Genomic DNA, 16012 nt, shown 5'->3' with positions numbered 1-16012 from the left:
CATTATATTTTTTATTAATTTTACTCAATTGACAAGGGTGAGTCAACTTGGGCAAGAGCACCTATCTCCAGAAAACCAGTGGAGAGCCGCCTTTTGTGTTATATCTTCTAACACTTTAAGGAGATCCTGTGGAGATTTGCCAGCCCCTGTATCAGGGACAGGGGCGGATTGGCCATAGACATTACAGGGAAATTTCCCGGTAGGCCAATGCCCATGGGGCCACTCAAGCCCTCCTGTTGGCCACAGACCAGGTACATAATGATCTTATGCTTAACGGCCATAGGTGCCCTCCTGAACTCAACTGTATTGCCATCCTCAGGACATTGACACAGTTGGATAATGTTGCGAGGGAGGCAGTATTTTTTGCTGCACTGTGGTATTTGATTCTGCTGGGGCTGTATTTTGTGCTGCACTATGGTATTACAAGCCCTGGCTACTTCTGTTGTCCCTGCCTACTTGTTTTGCTCGTCTTCTGTCAATTTGGACCAGTCTACAACATGGGGCCTCTTTTAGTATTTTTTCCAGGGCAACTTTAAGTTCCCAATCCGCCTCTGATCAGAGAGGTCCCATTGATATTTGCCTGAGGACTAACGTATTGTAGATGCAACAGCAAAATGACCATTGCTACCATTGCTTCTGTAAACTGTATCATAGTTAACTAACCATTTAAGAAACTGTGCCTCTCTTTGGAGAAGATTGCTATGAGACCCCACGCGAGACTGTGACTGGAGACTGGTGAGACCGTGTGTTGATTGCTGTGTTGACAGTAAGGCCCCTTTCACATGACCGAGTTTTCCACACGGGTACAATGCGTGACGTGAACGCAAAGCACCCACAATGAATTCTGACCCATTCATTTCAATCGGTCTGGGTACATGAGCGTTTTTTTTTCACGCATCAGTTCTGTGTTGCGTGAAAAACGCAGCATGTTCTATATTCTGTGTTTTTCATGCAGCCCTGGCCCCATAGAAGTGGATGGGGCTTCAGTGAAAAACGCTTTGCATCCGGAAGCAAGTGCGGATACAGTGTGTTTTCAATGATGGTTGCTAGGAGATGTAAACCTTCAGTTTTTTTAACATGTGCGTGAAAATCGCATCAAATCGCATTGCACTCGCGCAGAAAAAAACTGAACGCAATTGCAGACAAAACTGACTAAACTTTCTTGCAAAATGGTGCGAGTTTCACTGAACACATCCGGACCTAATCCGTCACGCTCATGTAAAAGGGGCCTAAACCTACTGTGACTACACCTGTGCCGTAACATAAGACTGAGGAGCACCACCCCTGAGGTCTTATGCTACCACTGAGGAAATGAAGCATTACATAGTTCTTATTGAAAACAATGGACTGTCTGTGCAAAACATATATATCTATATACAGGATCCTCACCAGTGAGACACTCTTTGTACCCACTCAGGGTCAGGAATGGGGACCCCCTTCTATTAACTCAAAATTCTCTATTAAAGTATAGAAATATAAGGCGTTTGAAACCAGACAGCCTTTTTAAGAATCATCCTGTAATTCAGATTTAACATATATACAGTATATTGTATATCAGTCTTTATCTTTATTTCTGTCTCGAAGCATGTTGGACAAGTAAACCAAACATTTTTTTTCTTTGATCACATGTTTCAAAACAACCACGTCCTAAAAAGTGGGCAATTATTCCAGGTGAAATGATGGGGATGGCTTTGAAGCTAAAGTGAATGACAAGAGGACAAAAGTTCTTTGAACACCTGTTTTTATCACATAGTCAGAGTGGACAGTAAATGTCTGACAATCTTCAAAGAAGACATAACCAGTGACTGAGGTTCTGGGCCGAGGAAAATGCCCTTCAGAATAAGTTACATAAGTTTGAAGGTTGTCTAAAATCATTGTCAAAGGAGTTTTTCAGTAAAGAAAACCCATTTTCATAATTCATATACCCTTTTAGGGAATTCAGTTAAGGATGGTGTCTTCTGTTCAGAAGCCTCATCTTTTACCCACTGTGGAACTCAAACATGTCTAAGTGTCAAGTATTGAAGGTGCCCATGCATACTACATAAAGGTTGGCTGATCCTGTAATGAGTCTCCAGACCCTCCCTTGACAGCATTTGTGTGTTGTATTGACCTCAATATGGCTGATCTGCAATACCAGACACAACCCATGGACATGTTAAGAGCAGTTTGTGGAAGAAAGCAGCCATGTTTTTGTACTCTTGTACCACCCCTTTCAGATAATATTTAATGTGTGCAATGAATATGGCTGATATCTAGCTGGGATTCAGGAATAGTATGGTTTTGGTTAGGACCAGTTCCATTTGTAATTATGGACCTTTGGGCAATAACATGAAAGGGGTCCTCCTGTTTAGAATCTCGAAACAGATTGCAATGTCCTCCCCCCCTTTCCCCCAACCAATTGGGCCCTGTATTCTTCTGAGCTATACATCATGCTGATGCCAGCTGTGCTTATAATAGTTACATTTTTCTTATAATGTCCTGTATTATAATAATCAATCATTCATCACTCATGCACAGCTCAAATAACATATACCACCTCTGCTCAATCTGCCTCCCACCCCCCATACTGAGGTTGGCAGTACTGCTTGCTGTATAGTGTTACACATTAACACACAGTACTGTGAAAAGCCCAGTGCCAAAATGCCCTTGTGCCCAAGCTTCACCCAAGCCCCTTACAAGTAGTGTACCCCTACACATTCCATCTACAACTTGTCTCAAATTTCCCAATCCATGCTTTGTATACACTGAATGTGTACAGTTTTAAGGTGACCCAGGCTATTTATGTAAAGACAGTGAGAGCCCGGAATCTACTCAGAAATCACTAAACAACAGTTCGTAACTCAGGATCACAATGGTTATTCAAGCAAATCTTTGCTTCATAATGAGCAGCATATTCCTGGGCAATCTCTGAATGTTGCCATTAAGGTCTACAGCTGCCAAATCCCGCAATGCTAAATCCTCATGGAGATGCTATCTCATAGCACCTTTGGCATTAACATGATTTGAGGAACATGTTCCAACCACAAGAGGACATCAAGTGCCAACTGTGAACCATGCCAAAATCACACTCTGCCCTAGTATAAAAACTTGTTTAACTATACTACAGAAAAAATTGCATTGGTCAATACTTCATGCCAGATGCTTCCTACCTCACTCTTCTAACCAGTCCTGAGGACCCATAGCATTCTTTCAAGTGGTCATCTACTGACTGCAGACCATGATGCTATTTTTTAGTAACCTTAAAGGGATTATCCAAAGTGTAAAACATGCCCCCCAATGCCCGGGCCCCTCATATAGATTATACTTACCCCGGTCCACGGCACCCACGTCGCTCCTGATCCCCACACGGCCGCTGCTGCATCGCAGGTGACTCTAGGGAGGCTCGTCCCTGTCGCGGCCTGCTATTGACTGCTCCCCCCCGTCACCGGATGTTTTGATCCATGCAACGGGGAGATGCAGCAGTAGACGTGGGGGGAACAGGAGCGACGTGGTTGCCGGGGGGCGGGGTTAGTATAATCTATATGAGGGGCTTGGGCATTGGGGGGCATGTTTTACACTTAAGATAGACATTAGGTTTATAGGGGTTATCCTATCTCTTGCTTTGCAGTTGATAACGTGTCAAGAAATATTCTTGTTCCCATTATCATTGCCTTATCTCACATATCTTCAGTACCTTCAAGAACATTTACATGCATGTATGTGAAGGATCCACTTTCCACCTACAATGTAGATGCTACTGGTAGAAATATCTAGCCTGGACAGGACATTTCGACCTCTAAACATTTTCCTGCATGATACGCCAAAGACTGCTCTTTTACGTCAATCTTGAGAGATGCTGGTCATTTGGCTACAAGTCTCCACACATATTCAAGAACATAGATCTAATCAAATCTAGTTTAATACCCAGCTGTAAACTAAAATGTGTCCAGTGGATGATGTAAAAATGTCCATGTTTATCCCTCATTAACAAGTTGGCTGACAATTTTGGTTTCGCCTATACTATTGTTTATCCTGATGACTTGATTTACACTTGAAGGCTGGCTTTAAATGCGTTCATTTAGCAAGATGAGGACGTACCTAATTTGTGTAGCACATTCTTGCTGCTCTGTCATTGTGCATTTGGCTTGGGATTGTTGTGATTATACAATATTGTTATTCACTGTGTCTGATTGATGCTGGGAGTGAACATGATGACTTGAATGACTACATATGTATTTATTTGTCTGGATAGAAAAGAGACTTTATGAGACTTTATGTCTGGATTGTTTTATCAGCTTTGCGTTGTTGCATGTAGACTCCAGCTCTACTGAAGGACCATGAGGGTGGTAAGAATAGAGAGTGATCTTGACACTTTGGGCTGAGGGTATAGTTATACAGCAAGGGTCATGAATGGCTCATGGTACAGGAGGAGCTTTTAACTTCCTCTGCAACGTCAGGACAATCAGCATTTGGGGTGATAGTTACGGGGGTGGTCAGTTTTCAGTGGTACATATAAGAGTCCTCAGTGTGGTAGTTATAGTGAGGTGAGGTGATCAGCATTGGGGAGGTATTGTAGAGTGATCGATTTCAGGTTGTTGGTATGAGAGATAATAAGCAGAGGGTGATATGAGGGTTATAAGTGCGGTAGTTATGGGGTTATCAGAGTCATAGTGGTAGTTATCGGGGCAATCATTGAAAGGGTGGTACTTATTGGGGTTATCAGTAGCCGGGTGGTAGTTATTGCTGTTGGTAGGGTGTACAGTATGTAAGGTGCTCAGCATTGAAGTGGTATTTATAAAGGTGATAAGTGTTGGGATGGTGGGTATAGTAGGTGACAAGTGTCAGGGCAGTAGTTATGGCTGTGATTGCTGTCAAGATTATAGATAAGGGTTGATCAGTGTCTTTGTAGTAGTTATAAGGCGATTGGTGTCTGGTTGGTGGCTATAGGGCAGGAGATAGCAACACATCAATTGGTGCCATGCACAATGAAATCAATCAACAGGTGACGGGAGGGGTTGGGAAGGCTATAATGAAGAAAATCTAGGAACAATCCCAGCAAAAAAGAAGGCTGGTTGACAGATAATTTGTATGCTGCGAAAACGGCGGTGTCTTTGCAGACAGTCTGAGAGGTAAGAGTGGTAAGGTTTATTTGCTGTTAATCATGCGGTCTAAATGTTTTAGGGAGCTAAATTTGCTGACAGACTTCCTTTAAAGACAGATCAAAATGCACCAAAGTTTATTATGCGCCTTAATATATTGAGTGCATTTTACTCCATTGCAACTCAATTGGCAAACTACCTATTAGGACACCAGTATTATAAATGCCATATGGTAGGTAGGGGTCCGAATACAGATTTTGCAGTGGGGAGCAGGAGCCTTCAAGTCAGACCTGAATGAGCATCCTCTCATGGTGCATTCATTTTTAAAATCAAGGGCAATTGCTCCTTGTTCAGGCATTTTACTTTTGGGAAATTCTGGTGGTTCCTGGACCTGCTAATGTTTTATTTCATATGTCTCTATAAAATTATAGCATTGCCTGAAATTTTACTTAAAAGGGTTTTCCAGGTTTGTACACATTTTAAAAATGAAGCCAAGACTGCTGTACCTTCACTCCAGAATTCTGGAGTCAAAAAGTCGCAAAATAGGGCTTTTTCGACTTTATTGCACTCGCTTGCGCAAAATTTAGGCGCTTGCAAAAACGATTTACATGCACTTGCACAAAATTTGGCGACTTTTTGCATTTTTACACCACTGGTGTGGTTAGCTATGTTTATGAGTTTCACTCCAAATTTATCATTGCGACTTTTTTAAATAGTCGCAAAATAGTCACAATCTCACTCCAGGTGGAGGGCGAAGTAGGAAAACTGGACTAGCTTCTCTAGACAGAAGTGTTAGGTTTAAGGACAAACCAAATTTATCAGACAACCTGTGAGATTTGATAAATATGGCACAAAGTACTCCCACACATACTCAAGCAAAACTGACTTCAAATATTCTCCTCATGATAAATTCCCCCCATTGTGTACTGCCTAGTGCAAGGCCGGAGGAGGCAGTGCATGACACAGATAAGTTCTCTGGGAATTATTTAAAATGGCTACCGGTGACCTGTCCTTGCCTCTACTTGCAGAGCTGCCTCATTACACATTAAGCTCTGGCACTTGCATACACTACATATTGGTGAGTTTTCCTGTCAGGCTGCTCAGCCATGATGACACACAGTTGAAACCAGAAGTTTACATACACTATATAAAAAGACACATATTGTCACGAACCAGTGGGTGTGAACCCACTGTGCCACGTTTCCTACCTCCTCTAAGGGCGTTGTCTAAGTGAACCCCTCGATCTTTAAAATACCCACAGGTCGCTACCTCTTGAGGAGGATAGGCACACGAGGCAGCTGGTCCAGGCAGACCAGGAGGTACCTGAGAAAGGTACCAGGGGTACAGGCGTTGTCAGCAGGCTGAGTCGTTACCAGGAGCAACAGTGCAGGACCAAAGGATGAGGAAGAGGCTAAGTCAGAGAGGCAATAGGTCAGGGCAGGCGGCACAGGTACAGGTCAGGCAATCCGGATCGGCAGCAGGAGAGTCAGGGTAAGAAGGCAGGGATCAAACAGGTAGCAGAGTCCAGAAACACATGTACGAGTCAGTAACACAGGAACACAAGCGGATATCAGGAACCTTAGCAGGACACAAGGACCTTGACACTGAGGCATCTGGGAAGGGAGATGAGCCTCTTATATACAGTATGTGCAGGAGGGCAAGGATTGGTTGGCGAGGTCACATGATCCAACCCATAAAACTATCAGGGATGCGGTGTGGGTGGAAAACTCCACACCAAGCACAGGAGGAAAGGGGACAGAACCTAGGCCTGGAAACTAGGGTAAAGGAGAAGGTCACCTCCTAGAACAACCCTAATCCAAGTCCTGACTACCTATCAGTATGAACTGACCTCGATAGCAGGAAAGTTCATATACAGGAACCTAGAGCCCTAACACACCCTGTAGGGCCCTGGTATAGTGACAGGACTTGAGACAACCTATTCCTCCACCAGAAGGATGAACAGGAGTCTCCCTCAGGCCTATACAAAAGACAGGAAAATACAACAAACAAAATACAAATAGGGAAGACGACACTTAACTTCACATGGAGCAAAGGCAGCGCCAGGAGCTCAACCGAGATCCAACAACCAGATAGCCCAGAGTCCAGAAACTGAAGCTATAAACCGCACCCCCAGAAGGGGTAAGCAGTAATACATAGGGGAAGTTAAATGACCAAACCAACAACACCTGCAAGAGGTGTGGTCATTACCAAAACAACACAGAAATAAATGATCCACAAGGAACCAGTCAGATTAACTCACATGTTGCCAGTCTCTCTGATCTCCTGGCACCTGTCACGGGAGTGTCTGTGACAAAAACACAGGAAGTGATAAGCGCCGGTCCTTAAGGAAATGCTGCAGGAAACAAGCAGCAAGCATGCTGTGGCCAGGGCTGAAAGGAAACACTGGCAGCAGATCACCACTGAACACGGCGCCCCGGGACCCCGGCGGTAAGCAGGGAAACAGCGGCGCACAGCTTTATCATCCATTATCAGACACTGTGATAAATCTGGCACAGTTTAAAGGGGGTTCTCCAGGAATGAGTTTAAATGGCCACCAGCAACCTTTCCTACAATTTGAGCAGGACAGGTGATGCTGCCTATGATACAGTTGAAACCATAGGTTTACATACACTATATAAAAAGACACATATGCATGTTTTTCTCAATATCTGACATGAAATCAGAATAAACCTTTCCTGTTTTTGGCCAATTAGGATTACCATAATTATTATTATTTGCCAAATGCCAGAATAATAGAGAGAGAGAATGTTTAAGGCCTTTTTTTTTACTTTCTGCAAAGTCAAAAGTTTACATACATTTCATTAATATTTGGTACCATTGCTCTTAAACTGTATGACTTGGGACATACGTTTTGGATATCCTTCCACAAGCTTCTCACAACTGGTGTAACTGAGCCATGTTTGTTGGTCGCCTTGCTCGCACCTACCTTTTAAGCTTTCCCCATAAATTTCCAATAGGATTGAGATCAGGACTTTGTGATGGCCACTCCAAAACATTGATTTTGTTACCCTTAAGCCACTTTGTAACCAGTTTGGCAGTATGCTTTTGGTCATTGTCCATTTGGAAGACCCATTTCCGCCCAAGCGTTAACTTCCTGGCTGATGTCTTGAGATGTTGCTTCAGTATTTCCACATAATCTTCTTTCCTCATGATGCCATCTATTTTGTGAAGTGCACCAGTCCCTCCTGCAGCACCCCCGTGTTTCACAGTTGGGATGGTGTTCTTAAGCTTCCAAGCTTCTCCCTTTTTCCTCCAAACGTAACGATGGTCATTATGATCAGACCACAGGACATGTCTCCTAAAATGTAGGTCTTTGTTCCTGTGTGCATTTGCAAATATTAATCTGGCTTTTTTTATGTCAGATATTGAGAAAAACATGCATATGTGTCTTTTTATATAGTGTATGTAAACCTCTGGTTTCAACTGTATCATAGGCAGCATCACATCAGTCTTGCTTATATTGTAGGAAAGGTTGCTGGCGGCCATTTAAACTCATTCCTGGAGAACCCCCTTTAACCTGTGCCAGATTTATCACAGTGTCTGATAATGGATGATAAATCTGGCGCACCTATAGACTGTCTAGTCTGACTTTACACCTCCTATTACTTGGCTCCAAAATAATGCCAAGCCTGCTGTGGGTTTCTTTACGCATGCTGCCACATTTAAGCAGCAGCCTCTTTACAGTGAAACCACACCCCTTTTCAGAAAGCCACACCCTTTATTAGTTGTAAAAAAGTGTCTGAAAGTTTCTAGAACACTTTTTTTGGGGTAAATTGCGCCACAATTCTGCCACATTTTGATTAGTAAATCTCCCACAGTGTATATATTCTTTTGAGAATATCTCCTTTGAATATTAGGCTGTTTCAAATTTTTTCTTTTTAAAAAGTAAAGAATGAAAAAAAAAATAATCAGTGTGTGTTTTATTATACTCTCAGGATAGCAGTTTGATGCTTTCAATAATGATGGATGATGTGTCAGGCTTCGCCTGCCAAGTCGTCTATACAGAGAGTGCAGCGGCTGGTTGGCAGGATCATGTGCACACACTTCTACATGGAGTGTCCGGAATATCCACACAGGCTGCTGAAAACTATTCCAGAAAACTTAACACATGAGGAAGTCTAACATAACGAAGAATGAGGAGGATGAAAAATGATCTGTTTCTGAGAAAGCTGGGTGACTAAAATTACGACTGCTGCTAAAGCTAATGCTGGGAGTTGTCGTTTCACAACATCTAGACAGTCACAAGTCACAAGAAACCACTGTCCTAGGGTTAGCCGTGACAATTCTAGAGTCTGAAAAAGCTGGGTGACCACCTCTGTAGGAAGTTTATGGCCAGACATACTGGGCGAGATTTATCAAAACTTGCTTTGGAAAAGTGGTTTAGTTGCCCATAGCAACCAGTCAGATTGATCCTTTCATTTCTCAAATGAGCCATGAAAAATTAAACATGGAATCTGATTGGTTGCTATGGGCAACAAAGTCAGTTTTCGTTAGCACTACAACTGATAAATTTCCCCCAATAGTTTTTTGTGGCTACCTTACAGGCCGTTCCTTCCCTTCAACCACACAGGGCAATGGAGATCCCCATATGAAGCAAAAGATCACGGTAGGAGCTGTTCGATTTTTGCCCTTTGTCTGCCTCCATAACTGCACCCTACCTGTCCTTCTGACTTGTTGCAGGGCCCATCTTTGCTATGGGGCCCAGGAGGTGACTTTAATTTACCCAATTAAACCAGATTGCTTTGAGTTGGTAGCTAAGGAGCATGCAACCTGCCCTGTGCTTCAGTTGTCCCTTCTGAAGGGGGTAGCCAATGAGGGCCTGGTACCTGAGGCTGGTGCCCACCACCAATTGTGTTTTAGACATTTTGTAGTAACGGTAGTAGATTACTGTATGTTTGAAGCTGTTATTAGGGCAATGTATATTGTCAGCACTCTAGTGTACTGATATTTTGGTGCTGTATGGTATATTATGTTTGCAGTATATGATGGTGATCATATAGCATTGTGACAACTGTATCAAAGGGTTATTTAGCCAGTTATAACACTGTTTTGGGCACTATCCTGCATGGCAGTACATTATAGGGTGGGGGTTGCCAAGAGAACATTCCACCCAGGGCATCATCCAGTGTACAGCCGCCACAGTTTTTACTAACATCTGACCGTTATTGAATAGACCCTCACGGGTCATCTACCTTACTTAATTTATATAGCCCATGTGTCTTAAAATATTCTTTCCCTTCCTGGAAGCTGCTCTTGTTTTTAATTGGGAAATGTAGATGTCAGAAACCTTTACTGTCCATTAAAGGGGTTGTTCCATGAAAAAAATCTACAGTTTTTAAACCAGCACCTGGATCTGAATACTTTTGTAATTGCATGTAACTAATAATGTAGCATAGCCACTGAGTTATTCAATAAAATATATCTGTACAGCGCCACCTGCTCTTTGTTCTTTTTCTAATTTATTTGTCCGCCTCACTGAGATGGCCGCACATGCTCAGTCTCATCCTGAAACTGTCTCCTGGGTTGTGATAGGGAGATCATGGACACGCCCCCTGAGCTGCAGCAGGAAAGACACTCCCCTTAATCTGCCAGCCTGATATAAATCTAGCAGAGCAATGAATGTGGAGATCTCTGGATCCATGTGAGGTACAGGGCTGGTTCTAGCTTTGATTGTCATGTACTATATGGTGTACTGTATGATGTATGCTTTTCACTTTTTACATTAGGCATGAGATAACCCCTTTAAGTAAATTCACAGTGTCAGAATCAGCCATTGGAGCACATACAAGAGTATGGCTATAAAATCCTAGTTCAATGCAATCAAAAGGGGGAGAGGAGATAACCTATCTGTGGTTACATGGTCCCTCTGACTGGAATTATTCAGCCACAATGACTTTCCATGACTGTCCTGCATGAAATATTCATGTAATGTTTCAAGTCACTCTTTCTACCATTGTTGCAAATATGTAATGGTGAATACAATGTTGTCTATTGCAGCTGCTGCTCAGGAGAAGGCAGATGTCTGCTGCACCACTGGGTATGAGTGGGCATCACTGAATCAGGATTGTGCTGGCCTGCCTGCTGTCCCAGACTCCAAACAGTGCAGGTGAGTGAAGTCCAACTAAATCATCTAACAAAGCAAAGTAATAACATGATATGGCTAGGTGAATAGGCTAAGAATCAGCAGTGAAAATGAAAAAAATACATGTATAAAAATGATGTTGCATTTACAAACTGATGTGCAAATATGCAAAACCCAAATTGCGAGAAAGTACATCTGTAACTGATGTATATGTCATGCTGGGATTTACTGCTCTGAGAGAAGCATACAGAGCTGCTTCACTTGAGTGTTTGCTTACAAATACCTTGCAGAGCTAGGGGGTGTTCTTTTCTCTGGAAAAGATGGGTTTTGTGGTTAAAATCCTTGTAAGCTCTGTGAAGTTGACTGCAATATATTGTCCTCTGTTATCAGCTATTTTAGGTTGGGGATGGACTGTAATGTTCTTCACGCCTGACTCTGACTCTAAGTGACTCTGACTCTAAGTGACTCTGACTCTAAGTGACTCTGACTCTAAGTGACTCTGACTATAACTTTTCAGATTGTGTATGTATACACCACAACTATTCAGATATACAGAAATATATAATGGGGGGGGGGGGGGGGTTTTTAACTTCCCCATGCCAGTTTTCTGGCAGGAAAAAAGTCAGAAACAGCATGTTTGCAACTTTATTCCTTCCACTTTTGCAAACATTTTTGCGCAAGTGCCGTTTCTCCACTGCCCTCACCACATTCCCAAAAGGGGCTTTATGAGGGAGGAAGGGGCAGGGCTGGTGGGCCCAGCACAATAATCTTCTTTTATGCCAGTTTTCTGTCTTAAAAGAAGAATGAAATCTACGACACCTAGGGGCTGACATAGATTTCAGTTTAGGTGCACGGACTGCCAGAGGCTGCGCCTAATTTATTAAGAGGTGCATGGGGATATAATAGATCAGCGTAAAATGGCAATCTATGCTAAATTCCCCTCAATATCTTTAAAAGGGTTGTTATGTTTATTCGACACTCATGGGACCCACTGACATTTCTGGGGAATTTTCTGACCTGTAACATTGCAGAAAGCCCACTGAAATGAATGGAGTCTACTGATTTCTATAGCTCCCCTCTCCGGTTAATGGAGGGGTATGCACATAATACCCCACTTACCAGCTTACCATGGTCTAATAAGACAAAATATAAGGTAACCTTAATACTCTAGCCCTTTCTGAGAATTTCTAGGATTATAAAAAAGGGATTTTTTCCCCCCCAGAAACAGAACTGCTCTTGTCTGGCATTGAAGCTCATTGAGCAACGGTTTTGAAGCTCATTCACTTGAATGAGTGCAATACCAGACAAAGCCACCAGACAAGAGTTGTGCTGTTTTTGGAAAAAAATAAGGCAGATCCCCTATAGAAATATCTACAATTTTTTTGTAGAAAACGGGTAATTCAATGCTGAAGGCAAAACTATAACTGAAGATGAGAACGTTTTAATGACATAGTGGAGGATCTGCTTTGCAACTTGAAGAATGAATGTATCTTGAACGTTCACAGGCATTTTATTCCTTGCCTGATCCTCATAAGTCCTTCTCTGTGATGAGAACACGTCACCGCAGTCCCATGGTTTAGGGGGTACGAATACAGCGTTAAAGTACAGCTCTACAAATCATTTGAAGATATCGAAGTTAGTTCTGGGCTTCCTGGCACTCCATAAAAGAAGTCTTTTCTAAGCCTTTAGCTAAACAACAAGCTTATCTTGTAGACACAAAGAAGCAGGAATACTTCTCTGCAGATGGAATTAGGAAATCCACTTTTCTTTGAAAGTTGTCTCCTGGGAGATAATGTCAAGACTTGAAAGAGGAATCACATGTGAGTGCTATTCAGTAGCTAGAGAGGGCAGCATCTGATATCCAGATACATCTAGTCAACTCTTTTATGCAGAGGCATAGCTTGAAGCTCTTGGGTCCCAATGCAAAATCTGTACTAGGGCCTCCCACCTGGTGTCTTCGTATGTGGCAGAGGGGACTTTGGGTGCTTTACTACTACCTCTGCACCTACTGTAGCTACACTGCATTAAATGATTTGGAACTGCCTTTTGGAGAATAGGGTTCCTTACGGCAACATTTATCATCTATCTACTGATCACCTCTGATGACCTCTGTACCTTCTCATCAGCAGTAAGTGGTGACCAAGCATGTTTGCTGCTGTTTTAAAAAACTTAATGGGAGGTTCGGAAACAATTGAGAGACAAATCTGACAACCACAGCTCCACACAAATTCGCCACACCTCCGAATGATGTGGCCACAGACCAAAGACTGATGTTCCCCGTTCTATGTATATGTAATAAATATAAATGGCTAGAATACCCCTCTAAAACCTGGACTAGGAGCATTCTGCTCCTCTTAGCAACTATGTAAATATAATTCTTAGGGCCAGATTTATTAATGTGTCTGCGCCCAGGGCTGGTTCAAGGATTTTTGCCACCCTAAGCAAAAGCTAATTTTGCCGCCACCCTTGACTCCGCCTATTGACCACGCCAGGGCCGCCACCACCAGGGAGCTGGGACAGTGTACGTTTAAAGGGGCGGGAATGGCTGCACAGGTGTGCGTGTTCTGTCCGGACCGGGATCCACCCCATCAGACATGTCACCCGGTGCGGCCCGCACCCGCCGCACCCCCCTCGCAACGCTACTGCTAGTAGCAGTCTGCTACTGTGACTTCTATTGCGGCCAGACTCCAGAGCGCGGGTGCCCCCAGCAAGAGTGGGCTCTACGTGGTGGCCTACTCTGCTTATGGGTGGCGCCGGCCCTGTCTGCGCCTTAAATCTGTCTAAAAAGAGGTGAAAATTGGTGTAGGTTAGCACAACTTGTTAGAAAAGGTGGCAGGGCGTAGTAGGAAGGATGTGGAGCTTACTTGGAATGGGGGTGGGCCCAAGATGCACTGTTTGGCATCAAAATTGCGCCACTATCCTGGTATCAAATTCTGTCTCAAAGTAAGCCAACCGTTAGCTGGTACAGAGCTAGACAAAGGTGTATATCCCTGCATGCCACCTATAATCAGCCAGAGCCATTGCAGGTCTAGACAGCCTGTCTACGTTTATGCCATCCATAGGTAAGTAAATCTGGACCCTGTTGCTATTGTTGGCATTAGTAGAACTGATCGGGTTTAGTCAGCTTTAGTCCTCCACCCATAAAGCTAGACACCTTACTCAAAAATTAGGAGTTGACTGGAATTACAATAAAATTGATGTCTTTCTTCCAGAAACAGCACCATATCTGTCCATGGTAGTGTTTGGAATTGCAGTTCAGTTTTTAATAGGAAAAGGACTGAACTGCAATGTTACAACCAAACTGTGTACAGGTTTGGCGCTGTTTCTAGAAAAGCACAGCCATGTTGAATTATTTTACTTAGTTCATGATTTGCATATATAGTATCTCTAGCAGGAGCGCCCATGAAACATCTGATATTTCTTTGCTCCTGTTCCTTTAGTGTAATCCAAGAACAATGTTGCCTTAATCAACTGGAGGAACTGCACTGTACAACCGGCATCAACATCGCCACCGAGAAAAATTCTTGTGATACAAGCGACCAGGAAAAACCTTCAAGCTGCGAAGCCAGGTTTGTGAAGGTGAGTGGAGATCTACTGGGATCAGTGATCCTACAAGGCCTGAGATGTAGCCCAATCACAGTGCAGCTTTCATTTCATATTCTGCCCTTCAAAAAAAAAAAAAAGAAAGCCGCAATGTGACTGGCTGTTATGGATAGTTTCATAAGTCTGCCCCCATCAGAACTGGTGCATAATTGGTTATATTGTAGGTTTCCAAATCCTCATATGGTTATAGTAGTCTGGTCGTAGGTATATTCAATACCCTGCTGGATAGTCCTAAAAGAATTGTAATCTTATGACTGGGGACAGGTTGTTAAATCTAACCCACCTGCAGTATCATTGCTAGATTATTAGTCCCCAAATTAGCAGAGCCTGTGTTAATCAGAGGCGTGTACAGAAATCCGGAAAAAGCCAGAACAAGCCCTACCCACATTGAGAGCGCCTCCAAATGTTATACGCCGTTATTAAGGTTAATTTCCAGTATTCCAGGTCCAAAATGTTGTGCTCATTCATTTGATAATATATCTGGATAGGAGGGCTCTGTTTTTTTTCTGATTTGATAAATGATACAATTCTGTATATCCACAGCCACCACTAGAGGGAGCTAACTGCATATGGACTTATACAGCTAGTTTTGAACTTAAGCTGTACTGTAAATCAACATGCAGTGAGCTCCCCCTAGTGTCATGTGCAGGTAGCTAGTAGGCAGGGGAAGAACCAGTAGTTCACTGTTGTACCCATGTGCCTCATAGCCATATGTGGGGTAGGGGCAGTCCAAGGAATGCCACCGGAACAATTCAGTGCATTGGATTCATGGTAGTACATATATTATATGGGACCTTATGGCCTCTTATTTCTATTACAGAGGTGCTGCAACTGCTGCTTGCTGGGTAAAGAAGCCCAGGCCCGGGGTGAAAGCTGTGAACAAAGCACGTTCCTGGGCTACCAATGCAGCCTGGTGTTCAGAGCCTGCTGTGTGAAAGGACAAGAGGGGAACGAAGCCCCCAACCAGGATGAAGGTGCAACAGTCTGCATCACATGCTGACAACTACTGGTAACGATAGAGCTGCCAAGAGGTAATGGATGTGACTAACCATTTATTTTATTCCCAAAGCCAACAACTCTGTGGTCTCCAACACCGATAATGAAGACCCCTCCCTGAATGACAGATGCAGAGGTGAGCGCTGTGCCAGGGATTGTAATATTTTGACTTTACATATATTTATTATCTTGCACTGATCTTTCATTATCCTCCATGCACATCCAAAGCTGC

The 16012-nt window shown here is 43.2% G+C and overlaps 1 protein-coding gene across 2 annotated transcripts in view; it reads left to right on the top strand.

The window, feature by feature from the left end:
- FBLN1 (fibulin 1) overlaps positions 1-16012 on the top strand; it is an 87917-nt gene that overhangs the window by 19797 nt on the left and 52108 nt on the right. For both annotated transcript variants that reach the window (XM_040439134.1, XM_040439135.1), the window contains exons 2-5: positions 11097-11205; positions 14622-14760; positions 15605-15758; positions 15854-15916. In XM_040439134.1, the coding sequence (XP_040295068.1) occupies positions 11097-11205; positions 14622-14760; positions 15605-15758; positions 15854-15916 (465 nt within the window). The remainder of the gene's footprint in view (positions 1-11096; positions 11206-14621; positions 14761-15604; positions 15759-15853; positions 15917-16012) is intronic.

This window comes from Bufo bufo, chromosome 1 (assembly GCF_905171765.1).
Source record: "Bufo bufo chromosome 1, aBufBuf1.1, whole genome shotgun sequence".
In the NCBI taxonomy this organism is placed as follows: domain Eukaryota; kingdom Metazoa; phylum Chordata; class Amphibia; order Anura; family Bufonidae; genus Bufo; species Bufo bufo.
Note: the sequence above shows the minus strand (reverse complement) of the source record. Positions and strands in the feature narration are given on the sequence as shown.